This window comes from Aythya marila, assembly GCF_965140915.1.
Source record: "Aythya marila genome assembly, contig: HAP1_HAP1_SCAFFOLD_228, whole genome shotgun sequence".
Lineage (NCBI taxonomy): Eukaryota > Metazoa > Chordata > Aves > Anseriformes > Anatidae > Aythya > Aythya marila.
In genome coordinates, this window is record NW_028136949.1 from 94,159 (window position 1) to 117,500 (window position 23,342).

General features: G+C 43.1%; 1 protein-coding gene across 1 annotated transcript in view; it reads right to left on the reverse strand.

The window, feature by feature from the left end:
* Positions 1–11,869: 11,869 nt before the first annotated feature.
* Positions 11,870–23,342, reverse strand: part of LOC309891283 (ATPase family AAA domain-containing protein 2-like) — a gene marked incomplete at both ends in the record, with an annotated part of 39,729 nt that continues 28,256 nt past the window's right edge. Inside the window, 3 exons of the mRNA XM_082785651.1 lie at positions 11,870–12,108; positions 13,400–13,490; positions 14,355–14,514. Coding sequence (XP_082641777.1) covers positions 11,870–12,108; positions 13,400–13,490; positions 14,355–14,514 — 490 coding nt within the window. The remainder of the gene's footprint in view (positions 12,109–13,399; positions 13,491–14,354; positions 14,515–23,342) is intronic.

Here is a 23,342-nt window from a genome sequence, read left to right on the forward strand (position 1 = left end):
TTGTTGGAGTTGAAGAAATCAGTAGACATCCTTACTTTTACGTTAAGACCAAAATCTTTATCTAAGATTGTGTTATCGAACGCAACTAAACTCCCACCCCCACATGGTTTTTTTGTAACTTCGCAATGATCTTGCTGCAGTCCCACTCTGATGGTCTTTCAGTAACATGCAAACTGCCGTGGCAGATTCTGTTACAGTGCTTTTCTATTGACAGTGTGCATAACACTCAAGGTAAAGCCCCTCATTTCGCAGTGGGGACATAAAGTGTTTCTTTGGACCCTGATGCTTCTGTTAGTACTCATTTTTTCACAAACTTGTTGAACCTGAGCCGTGCCTACTGAGCCAACGAATGCTTTGATGACACAGTATTTTGTCAAAGCAGTTTTGCTTCTTGGAGCTACAGAAGCAGCTCTGGCTACGTGATAGCGAATTGTGCTGCATTGGCAAAACCAGACTTAGCTACAGACTTACAACACTTGCTAACTCGATCTATTTCAAATCTCATTTTAACTTTAAAGGACAATCAGTTTTGTGGCTCCTGTCTTACTAATTTGCCTTGTTTTGCATGGAAGGGCAGCCTGTGAATGTTTTGCTTTATTGCATGCTTCAAAAAAAGGCTGAGGAAGAGACTGGAGGAACCTTTTCTATTCTATGGACTTTCCCCCGAGAGTGTGGAATTGCAGGCTACTTGGATGAATGTTCCAATGTGAGTAAGGGAGCAGACCTCAGCCAAAGGAGGTGGAATCCTTGCTTAATAGTAAGTATCAGTGTGGGGACATCTTTGCTTAACGGGAGCCATTTAAACTCTTCATAGAAACAAAATAAGCTGGACATCTTATGCTTGGAAAGCAGTATGGTTACACAGCGGCTAACATAATGACTTGAGTCTTCTGCTCTGCAACTTCAGGTTTTGTTTTCAAGCAGTGCATACATCAGTTTAAGCTTTGGACAAGGAGATTTGCAATGCAAATAGTGATAAACCAGAATCAGCGGCGCTGACGAGTGTAATGGTGAAATGCAGCAAATCAAGTATTCCTGGAGAAATGTGAGATTACAAAACTAGTAAGCCATGAAGCACTTTTGTTGTTGTTGTTGGTTGTTTTTTAAATCAATTCTTATATGCTGAAATAGCACCTTCAAGAAAATCTGTTTATCTAGCCAGGTAACGGTGTCTCCCTGTAAACAGGAAGGAAATGCCAGGAGCAGCCATACCTCTTTGCTGTCAAAATAAAGAGCAAGTCGAGGCCAACATCATGCCATAGTGCAAAGGCTTGCTAAGAAAGATCATTCTAAGAGGTCTGCAAGAAAAGATGACTTACTTTGTCATAAGTTTGTCAAATAGAATGGACGAGTTAGTAGTCGAGTACCGACTGTGTCCGACTCTACAGCTGCGGCGCAGCTCCGAGTCCCTGTTTTCTCCGTGGACTCGTCTCACAGTTTTTGCACCAGCTCTACTCCTCAATGTTCTGGTGACTGAAACGCAGAAACAAAGGATTTTGAAACAGTGAAGATGGGATTCTCCTTATTTCACCGTTGCTCTTGTAAAATGGAAACAGACAGACAAAAAAGGCACCCTGAAGTGGATTGAGTTTTCTTTACATTTCAGGTCAGAAGTTGTTGTCACAACCACTGCATTCCACTTCTTTATCGCTCTGCACGTTTAAACTGTCTACTTAAAACTGGGACCTGTAGGGAAATTTTTAAAGAGACTGAAAGCTAGCCAGACAAAAACAAACGTGCAACTTTTGTTCCATGCAGGAGGGAAATCTACTCCACTTATTTCTGTCTTGGAAAAGTGAGAACAATCAACACCTTTCTCTAAGGTGTTTTCACTCCATTCATGTCAAACTGTATCTAACAGTGCTCAAAACAAACACTAGGACATTGCAAGCCTCTTCCTAAGAGGTGTATGTTTGATTACTCTGTTTATGCATGCAGCACTTCCATTTCCTGCATTAGGATCTAACAGCTCAAGGAGGGAAGAATCGTTTCAAGAGAAACACCCAAACACCACATAACTCAAACTCGTGCTTTTTAGAAAAAAGCCTGCCCATTGTTTGCCATACAGCACCCTTTGGCACAGGTTGGTTGCTTGCACTGTCATTAAAAGAGCCAAGAGGACAAGGGGAAGGGAAGAGCTACACCGCTGTGCTGCTAGGATCACAGCTAAGGTTTACTTTTGTGCTTGCCAGCTATAAAACTGAGTTTGAACTTACCAAGTATCGATTTACTTTGCACAATTAGAACAGTTTGCTTTGTGCCTACCAAGCTGCAATTCACACTGCTCCCTCCCCAAGGAATTCATAAAATCTCCTATTTGCACCTACCTCTCTTCACAGAAAAGTCACTGAGGAGTGAATTCAGCTGACTACAGAAGGCTTTGGGGCCAAATGAAAGCCATGGAGTGACCAAGTGCCATCCTCTTCAGTAACCTGCGCAAATAGGTATCCCGGGGACTTACAGCCACTTACCTGTGCTATATTCTTTTTTTCGTTCCAATTTTGGCTTTCTCAACTGCCTACATTAAGAAAGAGGACACGGCAGAGAAGGGAGAAAAGACTTGTTGTATTAGACCCATCAAGGATGGGAAATTTCACCATGTTTACAAGCCAGTGCTCCATGGTATACAAAGAGAAGCCTGTAGGCCTCACGCAGGATCCACATCCCAAGTCTGTTGCGTGCCATATACACGCGGTTCTGTATGTACCCACATTTCCTAGCTTGCTCATGTTGAATTCTCAAAATTATGAGCAATAGCACCCAAGTGGAAAAGATACATGTCCTGGTTTCAGTTAGGACAGCGTTAGTTCTCCTCCTAGTAGCGGGTAGGTTGCTATGTTTTGGCTTAGAATGTGTGAAAGGATGTTTAGAAGATTGCTGATACCACCCCGATGTTTCAATTGCTGCAGAGCAGTACTTACAACAAGCCAAGGACCTTTCGGTGTCTCACTGTCCTACTGGCGATCAGAATCGGCGCACAGCAACAGCTGCGAGGGGACAGACTCAGGATGGCCGACCCCAACTGGCCAAAGAATTCTATGCCTTATGGCAACACGCTGCACCATGGATAGGGCGGGGCAGCCGGGCTGCTAGGGGTTACGCTGGGCACTGGTCAGCGGGTAGTGAGCAACTGCATTGTACATCACTTGTTTTGTACACATTACTAGTAGCAGTACTATCATCATCACCATCATTATTATTATTTTCCTGTCTTAATAAACTGCCTTTATCTCAACTCGCGGGCTTCACTGTCCCGTTTCTCTCCCCCATCCCAGAGAGGGAGGTGGGAGGGTTGCAGAAGGGCTGTGTGGTGTTTAGCTGCCGGCCGGGTTAAACCACAACAACACCTCAAAGGGGTTGGGGAAAAAAACAGGTTTTTTTAGAAAAGCAGAAGACTTTCACTGAGAAGAGGGATTCTAGTTTTAAGGTACTGGTACGCCATCAGCATGCTCATAGGCCTCTGCTGATTTTAGCCGGAGGTTTATCAGGCCACAACTCACTGCACATGCTTTCTCTCTTGCTTTTCAATCTACAAATCGAACAGAGATTGAACATATAGAAATACAGTACCTTGAAAAGCATCTTCTCTTGACATTTCCCCTCAGTACCGCCATACTTTCTTCAAAGCTGGAGACTGAACACCGCAGGATGCTTTTGCTCATTGATCTTAAACGGTGTCTGTTGAAACATTCAATACTGGGAGAAGAATAATCCTAGGGAAAGAAGGAAACAAGAATATATTTATGTGAACCACGTAGACTCAGATAAAGAAATTCTGCCTCACGCAAGTTTAATTGACCCTCCTGACTTGGTAGTGGGGCAACTAATGGCAGGCAGACACTGAAACGCTGCTGTGCTCAAGAAAAACCGGGAGAGAAAAAAAAAAAAGAAAAAAAAAAAAAAGCTTTCAAAACTAAAGCTTCCCTTTCCCCACCGTTTTCTTGTGGATAACTTAAGCTTAATATCCTTGGCAAAAAGATATTGCAGCAAAACCTTTCACATAAAATTAGTGTTTCGTGAAAAACAACAACAACAAAAAAACCTTTAAATTCAATTGGAATTTTTTTCAATAAATTCAATTGGAATTTAAATTCAAAACTTTAAATTCAGTTGAATTTAAATTAAAAAAATAAACTAATTAATTTAAATTAAAAAAAAATTAAATTCAATTGACTGTTCAGAGGAACAGTCAAGCTTGACATTATACATCCTAGAATTAAAATCTAGTTTGAGTTTTTCTCCCATCTCCAGACCTTGCTAAAGATGCTTATTAGGAGCTCTGTCAAAAAAAGTGAAAGGCTTGTTATATCAAAGCTTCGAACCCTTCTTACTGCCCTTGACCTTCTTCACATTGCTGCTCCTACAAGGGTGAGTACTATCATTTTTAGTACGGGAGGGAAGCTGTGATATCCTTGAGTGGGGGGTCGTTCTGTTTACAAAATGAAGTTCCAGTAAGAGTACATCAAATGAACCAACTTTCTTTGAACTTTAATTCATCACTATATTGAATGAATGACCTCTGGATTTCTCTCTCCCATTTGGAAGTCAATTTGAAAACAAACTACCTCTGCCATAAAGAGCCAGGCATCAGAGACACCTGTTGCGCCTCAAGAACAGAGAAGGTATGAACGACAAGAGCAGCTGAATAAAATGCAACTTGCCATTAGAAATGGGTGTACTGGCATCTACAGGTGCCGCTGGCATCTCCTCATCTGGTTTCTCGTCTTCAGTAGCAGGGTTCTGCTGTGGTGACTTGGAGTTGTCGCATGGAGCACACGCTGCAGAGGTGCGACCTTGCAAGAAAGAATAGATACCAAAGATCTTCGTCGTGCATTTTCAGTTACAAATGCAGAGACAAGTCTTCAAATCCTTAGCGTTAAAGCACGTACCTCTTTTCTCACGAGATTCTTTAATTTGTTCACAAAGTCGTCCAAACTCTGTATCCATTTCGTTCCTCACCATTGAATATGCAGTGTCTTGCAAAACATAGGCGCTGTGACTATCTGAAATTTTACACACTTTAACTGAATGTTGTCTACCAACCAATGAAACTGTTTTGATCACAGAAAAAAATTGCTTTCTTCATAGGTTTGTTCCAAAAGGTTCTCTCAGTGAATATTTTCAGCATAACAACATCGAAGTTAATTAAAACAAAAGCACTAGTTCCTTGGGAACACTTATATCACAATTCCATGCCCAAGTAGCAAAATGATAAAATATTTACAGTCTGGACGTCCAAAATCATCTAATCCATCCGAAGTCTATTGTCCACACACAGCATTTATCCATCTATATGTTTGACAGATTTTTTAAACTAGGGCTAAAAAGCACATCCTCACCTGTAGATCTTTGATCCAGGTAGTACTCGAAGGCATTGTTACAGATTAGATCGATGTCCTTCAGCTAGTCTCCTGCAGTGAGGTACTGGCGCGAGTCAATTTGAGTCAGAACTGTTGAAAGATCCATCGGCTCTTTAATCCTTGTGGCATAGTCAGGTACCTGCAGATCAAATACAAGCATTCAGAGGTTTTCTTAACCTTGCACACTGTCTACCAAAATTATTCTGAAGACTTTAAATAAACGACTTCCTAAAAACTCTGAACATTTGCGATGCATCAGAAGATGCTGAAATTAACCAGTTTGCTTCTCAAAAATGGAAGGGCTTTTTCATTTTTCATTAGAGCGGCCACGAGAGGACAACAAGAAGTAGGGAGGTCAGAAGCACGTGCATGGTAGAGAAGAAACACTGAGGGTGGGAGATTCATTTCACTTTGCTTCAGAAAATCACAACAGTGAAAGCTGAGCAAGCCATCCGGCATTCTCTTTGTTGTCGACATTGAGGAAAAGGTGCATGAATTGCACCTGTGAAGTACCTATTGCAGGCATCTACTTTAGAATGAGATAACTGGGCCCTGAGGTGCTCATTTCTTCCCTCAGAGCAGAAGAGGAGCCTAATGACCAGTTCAGATGAGGACATATGTATCTGTCTAGATTTTTCACAGCTCAAGAACCTAGGAGAAAAGGGGAAGAAAAGCCAGTGGAGGCCCACATGAAGACGACTTTGCTGATCCCCAGGTATATTCAAGTTACACCTGTCTTTGAAATATACGCCCCTAGTTTAGGCTTATCTCATAAATTAAGGAGAAAAAGGCATCTAAGCAGCCAATTGGAGGAAAAAGAAAACACACTGCACTTATGGTTGATTCCTATTGAGGAGTTCCAGATGAAACAGAGAACAGGATCTCAAAACTTATTTTTACAAACTGCTGCTCCTATTCCTGTTCCCACAGGAACTGACAGTCCAAGAAAGGGCTTCAGACTTCACTCAAGTAGTCCTGTAAATACTGTTTGTAATTATAAGGAAAGATCTCTGTGCTTTTCAGTGCTGTGACACGCCTACGTATCAAAGCCTTTTCACGAGCAAACTGTGTTGGCATTTGGACTGGCTTTTTAGAATGAAACCAGGGCTTTCAGCGAATAATCCCATAGGAGACATTTGAGAGTCAGCAGAAGTAAAAGCACTGCCTCTGCTTCTTGCAAAATCCTTACAGTGCAGCCCTAAAAACAAAGTTGAACCTTCCCCAAAACGCTGAGAAATACGAACACTGACAAGTTACAGACACACACGGATCAGCACTACTTTACCTTCTGTGGGTCAACGGGCTTTGCAAATTCCCTGAAACGTCTGTCAGTGGCAAGTCTGTGAGTAACGTCCCTCAAGAAAATTCTAAGGTCACGCAAGGTATCCTCCTCTTCCTCCTCCAGCATCCCTACTTCTTCCTCTTGTGGCTTCTGAGGCTCAGCTGGTGGTGCTACAGGCACGACTTCCAATGTCCAATCAACTTCAATTAATCAGTACTCAAATACAAGCATATGACAAATTACTGACAGAAAATGACCAACAAAGCAAAGCCCAAAGAGCTAGTAACTTCGATAGGAAAGTTTTAGATGTACTTCTCATATCCTCCTCACCTCTTTTCTTTACAGGAGGCTTAGCCACTTCATTTAGAATTAGGTCCTCAAAAAAAGGCTGCTCTCTCTGCCCTACCAGGCAACTCAATATTGCACACTTCTCCAAATTCCGTATTAAATAATTTTTGCATCTAAAGCAGAAGGAGGAGAGACATTTCAGATTTAAGGCCACAAAAAACTCATCTTCGATTCCAAAAAGACGAGTACCTTTTCAAATTAAGAATAACCTGAAGAACACAAACTGAAAAAAGTTATCATCCTGGCCTTAAAAGGCTACATTTTCACAGGCTGGCACGGCAAATTCAAATATCACCTTTAAGAATCACCTGTAGAATTAAAGCTCGCTGAAGGGATTGTACGGTACACTGGTAAAGTAATGGCTTTCACCACATCCAACAGCGCTTCCTTTGTATTTACTTGCCTTGCTGCAGCCTTTACTTAGAACCTTTATGGCTATCGAGGGAAGAGAAAGGCTTCAGCAGACAAGTGAGGGCTTTTTGCTGAGTTTTTATTTCTCTACCAAAAAGTGTCTGAAGTAGCTAGTACGTCTACGTCTTCCTCCATTTTCAAGTTCTAGTAATAAAAGGTAGGTGAGGAATTTCACTACTTATTTTAGAAGGAATTTACAGCCTGTACAAAAACTTCTGTGGGAACTCAAGCACTTTCAAAGCAGTTGATAATAAACACGTCTAGGTAAGACCCGTTCTCTTCCCCCAGTGACTGAGACCAAATCATCAGAATGACAACAGCATGGTCCTGTTTTGGGCACCTTCCCTTAATGTAAACTCTCAGAAGTCAATGAAGTTCTGCACGTACTTTTACTACAGTTTATTTAGGATTACAACTAGAATTCGATTCCAAAGTTACTTCAGCAGAAATTGGAACTCAGCTTTCCAGCTTGGAAAGCTTTGGCCTATATGAAGAAAGAAACTGATTTACTTATTTTTTTTTAATCAAAGTGTTTCAATTCTCTACTAAATTGCATTATTAGCAGTTTACCCAACATAGCATGGAATGGCAGACTGTCAGAAGAAATCTCTTCAGTAAAAACATCCTCTTGTCATTTCAAGCACTTCATATTCTTGACTGAACCACTTTGTAGCCACCAGAATTATTGTATTAATTTATTCTTTGCATGTGTGAGAAGGGGGTGAAAGTCACTTGCTTGACTCAGAAAAAACCTTAAGCAGATGCTTTCACAGTATTCTTTTTCTCTAAGCAAATTTTAAGTGATTTGTTAGGGTGCCTGAGTAATAACAGCATGCATTTAAGAAAGCACAGCATTTTGATGCTGAAAGCATTCATAAATTACAAGACACTGAAGAAATAGTAAGGAAAGTATTGACAAATACCTCTTCTGGGAGATCTGAGTGACGTACATCAGACGGAGCAAGCAGCAAAACTGGCAAAAATGCTGGAATGTTACGTAGTAGAGTTAGAAAAGTAAGTTTCAAGACAGGTCCAGCGTTGTCCCACCACAAATGGATATCTGGGACATAAATTGTGCTTGGTGCTGTCTTCTGAGCATTTCGGATCAGCTAGTGAAAAGGAAAGCTTGGGTAAGAAAACTAAAACACGTACAAGAACCTCTTAATACATAGCTACATAGCCATCTGACTGCCCCATGAAATGAAACTGCGTGAACAGAGTGGCAAGCATCCTTTCACATAAGGAATTTCTCTGTGCACCCTTTCAGATTGTCAGTATTCGGAGAACTCTAGTCAGAAGATGGGAAGGATATATTCAGGCAGTGGCTAGACACCGTAGCTATATGGCCACAGCCACAATCATCGCATAACAAAGAAAGGAAATGTCCCTCTTAAGGGACACATCAGTATTCAGTCGTGTAACATGTCTGTCCTTACTTGTATGGCTCTCAAACGTTTCCACTAAAGGTAAAAATATTTTAAGGTAGTGATGCCAAACAAGAAAATGGATTTCCTGCCTAAAAGTAAAAACACCAAATCTGTTCATTTTTTCTAGTCAAAACCACATCACTGTGCAAATGAAGTGTTTTCTGAATGTTAATGCTTTTAGTGCACATACTGCAACAGCACAAGTTGTGTATGTCCGTGCGAAAGCAAAATAAACAGAAGCCCCAAACCTCGGTTGCCTTACTAATATAATTTAGAAGAAGCCTACAAAAAGTAGCCGACATGCAGTCTGATACAGAGCCATCTACTGGGAGCACACAGTCTTAGGAGGCAATGAGAACTACTTTCTGGATCCCAGTGACATGAACAGCATTTCTTTCCACAAAGAGATGTTTATTAGCAACACCGCCCAGCTTCCTGAGCTGCTAGCAACAGCCTCACTGTAAAACTGGGTATGGAAAATGTCGACATGTACAACATCCAGATTGTTTGTGGTGCTGTCTAAAAGAAAAGGGGATTTTCAGACAGAAGCAAACATCCCAGCGCATTAAAACAAGGCCACCTCCATTACCAATTAATTTTGCTCACCTTACTTGCAACTCGATTGATCCTTTACATACAGTCAGTGAATCCGATGAGAAGAAAAAGAAAAAAAGGTACCTGTCCGCAGATTTCTTCTGGCGATGCAACGTTTGTAAGCAGAACAGAAAGGTCCAGGGTGTGAATGGGAAACTTCTCCAAAGCGTGCAACACCACGGGTGCCACGTAAGAAACCTGGCCGTACCCTTCTTTTCCTACTATTAGCAGACGGGGCTGGCATGATGTTGGTTCGCAGAAAGCACTCCTAGAACAAGAGTTAAGAAAACAAGCTTATAAATGAGGTGCTGAATAGACACACAGATGTTCCAAGTAATTTTCCTATAGACTTTCTTTTCCCTCCCCAAATAATCCAGATGGCAGCGGTACATTAAATACATGAAAGATTTCCAGTTAAGTTATTCACTCATTCCAATTGTTTCACCTTCTTCCCTTGTGTTTCCTATTCTTTACTAAACCAAGACTGCAAATTAATATCCCTGCAATCTTGCTTTACTTTATTATAAATTTATTATTTATTATATATTTATTACTTTATTATAAATTTATTTTTATTTAAAAATTAATTGGTGAGGAGCATTTGTTTCCCCACTACAATCAGGCTGTACCTCTGCTGGCTTAAATCAAAGATGCTAGAGACTTAGCCTTGCTCTAAAGCACAGAAAATCTTCTGGACAGCACAGCAATAGAAACGGAGAAAAATAACTGATCCAGCTGTGACAACATGATCTAACTTTCCAACTGTGGGCTTGCATGACTTCCACACTAAAATATCACAAGATTAACACAACTTGGTGGCTTAACAAATAAAGACACCATTCAATTTTTTCTCAAGGTGTTTTAACAAGCCCTTTCTCTGTTTTCTTTCTGCTACATAATTCACTACTGGTTTAACAATCCTGGAAAACAGAAGGGCAAAAGGTGGCAACACAAACCCATAAAGTTGGGATATTTTTAGCTAAAAGGACAGACTGCACATTTATGTGGTCTTGAGTCTTTCAAAGAATGCCATGGATTAAGTCAACGTGTTCTGGTAGTCTACGGATCACTTTGGCTTACGAAGAGAAGCCTGGGCTTTTCAATTTGGTCATTCAGAGCAACTTCATTATAACTTTAGTCCCTCCACCCTTTCTTCTTGTGAATACCAAGCACCCCTTCAACACACAAACTTGATGTTGCCCCTTCCTCTACCACCCCTCGCACTTTTAACAGCTGGAACTGTTTACAAAGACTCAGCAGACCTGAGAATTTAAATGTAACAGGGATCTACCTTTCTTTACCTGCTGAAACAGAGGCATTTTTTCTCTGGTCCGTCAGGCATTCCATCTTTTAATTCATCTCCAGAAACCAAGGATGCATCGTCATCACTGTCAAACATATCATCTTGTAAAATAGGATTGAAATGCTCTGAAAGGCAAAAGAGGTTTGTTAACTTTCCTGAATAGCCTTTGTCTCTTTCTCTTCCATTAATACAGCTTCTAAATCAGTGCCAAAACCCTTTCTTCATTTGAGAGCACACACTGAAAGTTATTTCCTAGAGTTCATCCCACCACAGATCTAAGGAGATGGCACAAGGCCCTACAAAGCTGTACTAAATCCCACTGATGTGTACGTGTAAGGTACGCTACTCTTGGTGATTTTTTTCTCCCCCTTAGAATAAAGGAGATTACGAACAATTTCTGCAGTTGCTAAATAGCTTAAAAAAAAAAAAAACAACAACAACAAACAAGACCATTTCTTTCTGGAGGAGGTTCCCACAATGAAAGCACAGGGATAAAGGATGTGATGGCCACAGAATTCCATTCATCTAGTAAGTATCAATGCTAATTGATCTCACGTGCACGTGTATAGTACGATCCACAAACATTTAAATTAGGAGACTGGTTAAAAATGATGATAGCTAAAACAATATTTAGCTTAGACCAGTTATACTTGTATCCTGGTCCTGACATTCTTCAGAAAGGAATTAGAAACATTGACCTAGAAATGCTTCCCCTCCAAAGATCTGAGTTTTGATTTTTTAAAGAAAAATAGGTGCCTTATACTTCAAACCTCAAGTCAACCTCTACAAATGCTAATTATCTTAGCTGCCCTCAGAAGCAGGATGCTTCAGTAGAGAACGCATCGTCCTTTACTGTGTATTGAGTCATTCAGAGCTTCCATTTGGCATTTCAGTTTCGAATCCACAATAAAACCTATGCGTTATATTCCAGACTTGCCCAAAAGAAAGACATGCACATGCAAATAATAAAATTCTACCACCATTATGTCTGAAAGCTGTAAGTTGATTGCACAAACCACAAGTTTTTGCTTTAGCAGAATTATAAAGAAGTGGATGCTGTGGTTATACCTTGCTGTCGGTCCTCCTTTAGTGCAAGCTGTGCATGCGGGAAGATCTTCTGCACAACTTGTAAAATATTCTCTACTGATCTTTGAAAAAGTGGCTTGAAAATGGGTGAGAGTGCTTGTACGGGCGAAGTCTCGATCCTGTTTGAAGCTGGAACAACCTTCTTCATAGCCATGAAAAAGTCCTTTGCTTTTATTTTAATAGAATTAACGTCTAGTAGCAACTTCTCCCTACTTGCATAAATCTGAGGATAGCATCGGCGTAGAGAGCACAGCGCAGCTTCAGTACAGAGGGATTTGATATCTGCACCACAGTCTCCTAACAAACAAAAATCAAACGTTACATCAGTCAAGGCCCAGGTTTACAACATGCAACATTTAAAGAATTTGTAATGCCAAAACCAAACAGCTTAACAGGGAATTCAAAGTGCTACCGCTCTGCAAGGATGTTTTAACATTTCGTGTCCATAAAGAACAATTCTGTTTGAATCCTGTCTGCCTCTGGGCCCTGCACTGGCAATTTAATTCTTGAACCACAGATGCAGTGTGTCCCAGTCTCCCCCTCATTCTAGTCAATTTATCAAGTCTTCAGAAAATACTCCTTAAATTTATGAACCTGTTTGCTTTTGTTATTCCGGACTTCTATTTCTAACAGTTACAGCCTTTTTTTTCCTGTCTTCTTCGAGATTAACTTAACACTGCTATAGATGTGACTGTCCCTGTGAATGGCTGGGGAAGAATGTTTTAATTACTCGTGAAGTGTCAATAAGAAAGCTGTTTGTGTTTGATGTCTGGGAGTTTCATAACAACTGATAACAACTAGTGACTGTTATGGGATACTATGCAGACCTTTGGTATCTGGCCAGGGGGCCAAGAGATTAAGAGGAAGAAAAAAGAAGCTGAAGGACGGCTGGCAGACAAGACCTGCAGAAAATGTTCTATAAACTTGGTACAGTGCCAAAGGAGTACAAACAGGAAGGACTTGGAGAAGAAGACTACGAGCCTTCAGCATGAAAGACCCCTAGAGACCCCCAGAGGAGACTGATGCGCATGCTCCAGTAGGAGGGACTGGACCCCGGAGGCTAATTATAATAATCTAATTCTTTTGGAAGTAGTAATGAATATGTATTAGTCTAGGAGCATAAAAATCAGCTGCTTGATGTAACTGGTGTGTGCCCTGGTGGAGCGGAGACTCTCAGTGCACCCAGCACTGTTTGCTTACCTCTATTCTTTTATATTCTTCTAATAAATCCTATTTTTTTATTTAATCCTAATTTGAATCCTGAGCCATTTATACCACTCTCTGCAGGGAAGTTTCATGTTGCTCACTGCCTGATATCCTGCGCTTATGCAGCTGAAGCAGACTCCTCATCAAAAACTATACTCTTGAGGAAGATGCCCCAGAACCATTTAATGTTCTCAGACAACAAGAGGAACGACAATAAAGAGTAAATAGATGAAAGCATCTCACTCAGATTGCTATGAAGGTGTGCCAGCTGCTTCGTTGACTAGTTGTGCAGCAAGGCACAAGAGCATGGGTACTGCCTGGTACAAGCTAGGTTCTTTACAACTTGGTCACAAGCAAGAATCCATTTTAATTTCAGTCTTACCAATGCATTTCTCAGCTAGTTCATCAAGCAACATGTCCAGTGGCTGAGGGGTCCAGTCACGAGTATGAATCTTGACAATTTCTTTTCTAGCCTGGAAGCAAAATCATTGCATTTTAGCTTGTCCCAAGTTTTCCTTAAAAATACCAACAAGAAACAAACAAACCAAAAGGCAAACAAGTAAACAAAAAACAAAACAGTCCTCCCTCAAAACCCCTCATCTAATAATACACTTTTCTTACTTGCTCAACTTTCAAGTATTTTACAGTTATTTAATATACACTCTGCATTGTCAACCAGGAAATTGAATAGTTCTTATTTGTTATACTGAACTTTTTCTAGGAACCTACAGTGAAAGAAAAGGCATTTATAGCTTCAATAACAAGTTTCCAAACTACGAGACCTAAGGACCCAGAGGAAAATACTGTAATGAAAAATTTATCCAGAAACATTTCTTTGCTGTCCAAAAAACTTCTCTAAAACTTAGCAAGCTTTCATTGGGACAGTCTCATTACTTCATCACATTTGCTTTCCAGTCAGTAAATTCACAGAAAGCACTTCTGGCACAATGCTTCCAATTGCTACAATTACTATAAAGAAGAAAAGAATTATGACTCAAACTACTACCACTGAGCAGGGGCACAATCAAATGCAAACACGTCCCCTATTCATTCATAAGTGAAGGATTGAGACCAAAAACACAACTTCATGATGAAAACACCCAAGTGGACTAAATAATTAAGCAAACAGGTACAACTTTGGGAATGAAAGGTTTGATTATAGAACTAACTACTTGGTGGTATCATCCTGACCATATATATCCAGTACCAGATTTGTCCTCCATGGAACAACGCAGTGTCTCCACGTATCACTCTTTTGTTCAAGTTGTCATTTTTTTTTTTTTCCTATAAAGTTGGACTTTGCCATGGTAGCACTAACGTTGAATTTAAGTTCTCACCTCTTTATCTGGCAAGTTGAAGAGGAAGTGTCTGCCAAAGCGTCCTGGTCTTCGTAAAGCAGGATCTATAGAATCCAGTCTGTTAGTAGCTCCGATTACCACGATCTCCCCTCTGTTATCTATGCCATCCATAAGCGTCTGAAGAGTTGAAACAATGGAAATAATAGAAAAATATAAGTTTTACTTACTGGTTCAGTACATTTTGTTACATTCCACATGACTTTCTTGATGCCGGAATAACCTTCTTCCTAGTGGTCATTCAAAACTGAGAAAAAAATAGTCTACCAAGTTGGGGTTTTTTTGATTTGATAATAAATCTGCAGACTGTTAAGTCATCAAGCACTTCAAGACTGTTTGAAATAATCTCTACGTTAATATAAAAGGAGTACCGCACACTTCTGCTCAGGAAGAAAATCACGGAAAATGTCAACTTTGATTTTAGATGTTGAATTTGTTGCAGTGAGATCTTCCTCATCGCACGATTCTATTTGGATTAAACCATATTATCTATGGAGAGACCAAGATTAGGACAAGAACAGCACAGAGTTCAGCATGAAGCCAATCAGGAGCTCAAGTTTGTATTCTTTGTATTCCACTTTATCCTTCTCTTGCTGGAAGGACCTGCTTTTTGACTCTCCTTCTCTTCACTAGGAGCATGCTCCCTCTTGCTTTGGTAATGCTCTTTCTCAGTGGTTTTAGTCTTGTCCTCTGTATCTTGGCATCTCTCTGTAACAGCTGAGGAGGAAAGGTTTTTAGAGCTACATTCAGTGTCAGACTCGAGAGAGGAAGTATGCTGCAATTTCTCACCAGGCTCACAAGACTCTTTGCCGTACAAAACGGTTTCTTTTGAAATGAGGTCACGTTCTTTTGATCATCTTGCTTTCTCCTTGTCTCCACCGTCATCACATTGGTACTATGCGAGGTATTCATCGTTCCCAGGAGAGTTCGGAGGGTCCACGACACTGCACAAAATAAAATCACATTTCTCACTTCTGCTGAAGAACGTGAATATTAAGAGTAAAACCTTCCAAAGGCAAACAAACAAACAAAAACCTCCGGACTACAGGAACCCTCGCAAAGATATGCCATTTAGAAACCTCTCCGGTGATTAGGACACCTTCTTCAGCTCCCAGAGAAAGTGCTTTTTCCCCTCTTGCTTCTGAAGCCATTGCACTAAAAAAGCAAACGCATCTGTCTCCCTCCACATGCTGCTCTGATTAAGAGCCAGAATATTCAAAGCCACTCGATTTGTTCTCCCCACATAGCCGAAAAAACACCAGTTGAAACAGTTTTCTACCTCTCTCCACGAATTTACATTCACATATCCTATGACTGCAAAAATAGAAGGCGGGGCTCAGGAGGAACAGCCAGTGCTGGAATTAAAAAAAAGCAGCCTGTTTCTTCAGAGTCTTAAGCCTATGCTACTAGGAACAAAACAAAACAAAACAAAACAAGAGGAGAGGAGAACAACAGCGGGAAATTTACCTATTCTCCACGTGTTCAATTGCAAAGCCTCCTCTGGAGGATCAACAGTTGTGAATTCAGTGTGCTTAGGAGAAATCAGATCTACATCTGAACCGCAACTATTTCAGTAGTATCACGAACTTCTGTTACTCTGAAGAAGCAGTCAGCACCGTTTCTATGTTAGGAAAGAGCTGAACAGAGTCTGTTATTCACATCAAGTAGTCAGGCAGGTTTCTTCTTCTTCAGGCTGGGTTTCACTAGAACATGACTAGCCTGTAAGCCTCATGGCATCACCTTCCATCTTGACTGCTGAACCTCCTTGCTCCCTACTATCTTCTTTGCCAAGATACAGCTGTCCACATTTACTTTTCCTACTTGGCTGGACTGAATTTAAGAAGATCTTGCATCTAAGAAAGGGAACAAAAGCTGCTGCCCAGCAGCGTGTGGCTCAGGGAGGAGTGAGAAAGCTCTGTGCAGCCCCCAAGGTCCGTGCAGCAGGAGGCAGGAGGTGCTCCAGGCTCCCAGCAGCAGTTCCCCTGCGGCCTGTGCAGGGAGAGGCCCCTGGTGGAGCAGGCTGTCCCCCTGCAGCCCATGGGTCCCCCGTGGAGCAGATCTCCACGCTGCAGCCCCCCTGCGGGTGGAGGAGCCCCCAGTGGAGCAGGTGGCTGTGGCCTGGAGGAGGCCGCGGCCTGTGGAGAGCCCCCACAGGAGCAGGCCCCGGGCTGGACTGGAACAGGCTGTGCTGAGCCTGCTTTGCCCGTGACGCTCCTTGTGGAGTGATCTCCCTGTCCTTCTGGCAGCCCTTGAGCCCTTGCCAGCCTCTTTTCTCCCCTTGGCGTTGGAGGAGGGGCAGGGAGAGAGCGCTTGTGCTGGAGCTCAGCTGGCCGGCTGAGGAAAACCACCACGGCTCTGTCTTGCCGCTGCTGCAGCACGCTGGTAGCAGCCAGCACCGTCTGTTCTTCGAGCCTCAGCAAGCCCACAGCATCTTCCCAGAAGGGATCCCTTTCCTTCACGCCTCCAGAGGCTGAGGGCTTGTGCCCCGTTTGCAAGCGCTTTCTCAGTGCCCCCTTCCCCAGAGAAGGATCCCAGCTGCTTGGCTTCCCTGCCCTCTGCTGCCAGGCTCCCGCAGCTGCTATCCCAGCAGCGCAGCAGCCAGCTGACAATGTGCTCACCTGGAGGACAGCTGCAATCTTGTCCCATGGCTCGCAGCTCGCCCAGGGATGGGGATCACCTGCTTCCTGCTGCTTTTCTCTCTGCTCTCCTTTCCAACAGCTTCCTGTGCCCTGGGATGGCCCTACCTTGGGGTAGGCTGCCTCGCCTTCCTCTTGCTCCTTCCCCTTCTTGGGAGGACTTTCTGCCCTTCCGAAACGAGATGACTTCTGCATGCATTCCTTCCCCTTGTGTGTATTGGCGCCTGAGACAGCAATGGGGTCGTCCCCGGAGCCAGCTCTCAGGGCCTGTGCCAGGCTTGGAGGGGCTGCAGGGAACATGCCAGGGGCTGGAGGGGCTGCAGGGAACATGCCAGGGGCTGGAGGGGCTGGATGTGAAGTACTATCAGTAAAGAATTTCTTCCTAACATATATCAGAAATCTAACTTTTCAGTGTAAAGCTATTAGTCCATGTCCTGTCACTCCAGGCCCTGATAAAGACCCCCTCCCCAGCTTTCCTATAGGTTGCCTTTAAGTACAGGAAGGCTCTCAGCCTGGCTGAGTGATGGCAGATCCTTCACAATATTATTTGAATTTCACGTAAATAGAACAGACTATCAACTTACTTAGGAGAAGTAATACAATTTCAGAACTATTCAAAACCAAAGGCATTCCAAACTAAGTTTAAGTTCAGAGGAAATCCAAAGAAAAAAACTAATTTTGAAACTAATAATCAGAGACCATAATCTTCTTCAAATGATAGATTTTCCTCCTGTACTGGGTAATTTTGATCTGTCTTTAATGATCATCCAGACATGGCTTTGACACCGAGTATCTTGCTTTGCCTCTGCATTAAGTCTTCTTCTCATGTGAGGTAAATGTCCTGCTCTTATGGGATGGGCCTAGGAGACATACGCGCTGTGTCTCATGATGCTTGGATATCATCTTAATTCTGGGTGAAGATGAAAGGTCTCACTGCTTCCTGAACAGGGAAGTGGATGTCTGCAGTTAAGAACCCTCTGTCTAATCTAGAAACATGAAGGAAGGAGTTTGCTGGATTGCAAGTGACAGTGAAGAAAGCCACAGGTGACATATCAAACTGATTAAAATGTTATTTAGCTCAGGGCATGGCTAATGATGTGGAGCTGGAATAGTTTGATGACTGTAATTACACTCACTATCACTGTGACTTGTTTATAGGATGGTAATGCCTAAAGGTCCCACTGGAGCCTGAAACAAGGTTGTGCTGGGTGCTGCACATGCATATCTCAGTAGCGCTTTGATAGCTAGTGATACAAACAGACAAAACAGAGATTGAAAGGAGAAACGGGGGGACAGAGATAAGAAGATCTTCCTGCAGGTCATTTAGGGTATGAGCCAGGACTTCAGTGCATCCAGCTCTCTAGTGCTCTGCTGGCCCAGTGAGATGAATGGAAAACATTGCAGCCTTGGAAAAATAGTGCTTCTTCTAATTCTTTGGCCAGTTTTGATGATTTAGGACTGCTCTATTTATTTATTTATTTATTTTACTTTCCCCATTTGTGCTGGAGAAGGTGAACTTTTTAAATACCTATTCTGAATTCAAATATCATTTTCATTGTTATGTTTCTGTTTTGTTGGCACTATTCGTAATGACTTCTACCCTTCAGTGGAAGCAAAAGCTTATCATACCATAAAAGTGGAAAGGTCACAGAAAACTTCAGAGCTTTTGAAGAAAGCTGAGGAAAATCCATTCCCTGTTCTAGGCAGAGGGAGTGGCTGATTTCCAGACAGGTAAATGGGCAGGATAAGGCCACTTCATGTCCGCTGATGGCCAGTTGTATGGACCGCGAAGATAATGGACTAGCAGCACAAGAGACAGTGCCAATAATCTAATCCAATACAATCTATTTCAAGTGGTAGAGACCTGATACTCTACGACAATGTGAGGAAGACCAAACTGTCAGGCAAACTTTGAGATGATCATGTTCAGGATCTAAAACTCTTAAGACAAGTGTCAACACAGGAAGGGTGAAATAAAGGCATGAATGCCATACAAGTACTGATAAATCTCAGGAAGTCTGGAAACCAGGGCAGATGGATGGAATAAGATGGTGCTTTGTGTTAGCAAGAAGCAGAGGTTAGGGAAATGTTATGGGTCAGCAATAGAGTGGTTTTGTGCAAATCGCTGCTAAAGAAAGACAGCCTTGCTAGCCTGCTCTTTGCTCTTAGCTCCAGTCTACAGTTATCAGACACATAAACAATAATGGGAATTACGGGAGACTTCAACTTCCCAGCAAAAGACTGAAAGATGATTACCACTTATTCTCATACAGATATACTATGTGATGGATTTCTTCACAAAAGTGAAAAAATATAAGACCATTTTAGACTTGGCTCCTGTACGGGTTTAAATGTAGTAAGATTTGAATAAAGTCTGATCATGAGCTGACTTTTCTCATTTTACATTTCAAGACAGACAACACCAGGCTTAGAACGAAGGTTTTGAGGCTTACAAATGCAAACTTTGAAATCTAAGGAAATGAATCATTGAGTCTGACTAAGCATCTCTGGGACTGGAGTGCAGAGAAGGCAGAGTTAAAATTCAAAATTCAGATGGGAAAAAAGCAATGAGAAAAGGTACATTTCAGAGGTTAAAAACTGCAAAAATAAAGTACGAATGACCCAAAACCTCCTTCACATAGGAAATTAAACAATAATAGTAAATGATACTTAAGCCACAGAAACCAGGGGGAACAAAGAGAACAAATTAGGACAGTTGCATACTCGAGGCAAAAATAGATCAAAAGTTAATGATGTCTCAAATGCTGCAAATCTTATTTCCTGCATCTAACAGCAACAACAATGTGATATTAAGGGCAGTGACAGGATTCCCATTGCAAATGAGGGTAGGGCACTAGGCACAACATCATCTGAGGTGAAATAAAAATCTACAGTGATTCAAGTGAAAAATGACAAGCTGATATCTACCTAGCCTATTAACAGCATTGGCACACAGAACAACAAGTCATGTAGGAAAAATACATCACAACTGTGCAAATCAGGGATAGACCCCAGAATGGGAGAGTAACAAATATACTTCTGTCCAGGAGAATGTAAAGAGTGATCCAGACAAGTGCAGGCCTGTTAGTTTGACATCAACGCTGAGCAAAGTTTTGTAGCAAGAAGAGATAAGACTAGGAAAGTAGCGGGTAATGTGGAATTTACAAGATAATTTATTAAAGCTAATTTGTTTCCAGAGAATTTAGTAGCTTGCCTTTGTAGGACCAGTGCTCCCCTACACAGGGGATGAACTACATCTATTTCACTTTCTGTGAGCTTCTGATACATTATCTATGGATTTGGGCTTTGGGGCTGCAAGTGAATCAAGGGAGTTTGCAATTGTTCACACTGTTCGAAGAGGGAATTACCAGCAAAGGAGAGGTTCCCTGTAGTGATTCTCAGAGACAGTTCTGAAACTGCAGCTGCTAAGGAGGCAAAGACTCATGGAGAAATGTAGGCTGGAAGGGACCTCTGAAAACCCAACCTCCTATTCAGAGCAGAGATGACTTCAAATTTAGGTATGTTCAGTATGGACATGGTGGCCGAAGACTAAAAATTACATATGAGCTTTGAGATTTCCAGGTGACATAAAGTTGGGAAGTACTACCGAGCCTGACAGAAGGATATCCCTTGTGATTGAAATGGTTCAGGTGAAGTGACATTTGATAATACAAAGCAGAGCCATGCTAAGAGATTCTCAACCAAGGGTGGTTTTTTTTTTTTTTCTTTTTTTTTTTTTTTTTTTTGTCATGTTTGCTATATGGCAGTCAGGAGTTTAAAACAAACAATAAAACAACAAAACCCCATGTTCATGCACTGTTAACAGAAGAACTGAAAAAGTTAAGTGGTTATATGGTGTGTATGGCTATTCTTTTTTTTTTTTTTTTCTCCAGTATAAATACACCTGACAGGGCAGCCCTGCCACACATTTAAGACATGAGGCAAAATTCTGCCACTTGTATTCACATTGAACTTAGGAGGAAGTGTTCAGAAGACAGAAGGAACAAGTTGCCTGTTGTGTGGAAGGGAATTAAAGGACATCATTCTGCTCAGCCAGATGCCAGTTGAGAGAAAAATATGATGTCTCTGTGAAAATGCATTTCTTGAGTAAATATCAAGGAGAATTAGGAAATGTGTAAGTTGGGAGATACATCTGAAATGATGATTGCAGTTGGCTTATGAGGAACTTTGGACAGGAAATTGGTAGAAACTTCCCATTTTAAGAATAAAGTGCACCATAGATATGAAGTCAGCATTCACCTAAAGAGTAGAGGCCAACTCAAAGCCCCCACAACAAAGCAGTGGACAAACCAGAACACTAACATGTTGTGGTCTAGAGTCACACAGATATACATAAGTTTACTATACCTAAACATCTGAGGGGTTCCTTTGAGAGGCGGAGGGCTTGTGCCCCATTTCCATTTCCACTCTCAGTGTCCCCTGCCTCAGAGAAGGATCCCAGCTGCTTGGCTTCCCTGGCCTCTGATGCCAGGCTACCAGAGCAGGTATCCCAGCATCGCAGCAAACAGGTGACAATTTGAGTGCCACAGCAGTCCTCAATGCTAGCTGGACACTCAGGGCATTTGTGGCCACCCACCTTTGTGAGCTCCAAGGCTGACAGTGACTCTCTGCTGAGCTGCCACAGCTCTCAGGCGTCCCGGTGACAGAGCTTTCGGCGCTAAGCTGACTGCCAGGAGAAAAGGCTGCCGTGAAATGGCTGCTCCACAATGCCAGGAGCAAGGTCTGCTGGGCTGGGGGTTCGCAGGGGAGCTCAGCCTTGGGCCTGGCAACTGCGCCTGGAAGCCAGGGACAGCCTTGGTGTGCAGCTGGACACCTGGGCCTGAGAAAGCAAGGTCTCTTTCCAGACACTTGGCACCATCGTCACCCAGTGGCTGTCTGAGGGGGACGAGAGAAATGCACAGCATCTCTTGCTTTCCTGAAAAAGGGATGGATTTTGACCCCAAAGCGAGCTCCTTTCTCTCGGAAGCATCACGTCCTCCTGTCTTTCTTGTATTTGGCTATGACTTTAGGAATCCCTGCAATCCCTGCAGCTGTGTCCCCTGCCAGCTTCTTGTGTGCCCCAAGCATCCTCGCTTGCAGGGCAGTAGAAGATGCAGAAAAGGCCTTGCCTTAGTGGAAGCACTGCCCTGCAGGAGCTCCAACAACCCTCTCAGCAGCACGCTGTAGCCCCCAAATGCCCCCGAAATGGCACATTTCAGCTACTGGGAAGGAAACGAGCTCGCTCAAGGTGAGCTACCCGCTCAAGGCCCAGGTGTCTGTGAGGCGGTGTTGGCAAGGAGTCCTGTTGTGTGAGTCCGTTCTTTGTGGGTGCTCCGTCCCCACAAGGCTTGCTTTTCAAGGCCCAGGAGAGTCTTGTGGGCACTGGCCTGGGGTCTCAGGCTGAGCCAGCTGCTGGCTGGCAATCAGGGAGGCTCGCTCGGTGTCTTGGCTTGGGTTTGCGTGGCCAGGCTGTGGGAGCGGGGGGCTGCAGGGGTGTCCTCTGTGAGGAGAATGCAGCAGCTGCCCCATGGGAGCTCAGGGCCGCTGCCAGGAGGCTCCTTCCAGGAGGGACCCACCCGCTGCTGCCCAGAACGCAGAGCAAAAGGATGATGTTTGCGCCTGGGGGAGAGCCCATCTAAGAAAGGGAACAAAAGCTGCTGCCCAGCAGCGTGTGGCTCAGGGAGGAGTGAGAAAGCTCTGTGCAGCCCCCAAGGTCCGTGCAGCAGGAGGCAGGAGGTGCTCCAGGCTCCCAGCAGCAGTTCCCCTGCGGCCTGTGCAGGGAGAGGCCCCTGGTGGAGCAGGCTGTCCCCCTGCAGCCCATGGGTCCCCCGTGGAGCAGATCTCCACGCTGCAGCCCCCCTGTGGCTGGAGGAGCCCCCGGTGGAGCAGGTGGATCTGCCCTAGAGGAGGCTGCGACCTGTGGAGGACGCCCCAGAGGAGCAGGGTGTTCAAGGACAGGTTGGAGCTGGTGCTTAGTAACATGGTTTATTGGGTGACATTGGTAGTACAGTGAGGACTAGACCGGACAAATGTGAAGGTCTCCTCTAACAATTGTGATTCTATGATACCTCCAGCACGTCCTCCTCCACCACTTCCTCCTCATCATCCACGGCCTTTTTCTTGTCCACTGCCTCCTCCTCATTCGCTGCCTCCTCCTTGTCTACCGCATCCTCCTCGTCCCCCGCCTGCTAATCCTATTTCTCATTTTCCTCCTCCTTCTCCTCCTTCCCTGCCTCTTGCACCTCCAACACGTCCTCCACCTCCACTGCCTCTTCCTCCTTCTCCTTCTCCAGCCCTACGGACTATTCCTCCTCCACAGCCTCCTCCACCTCGG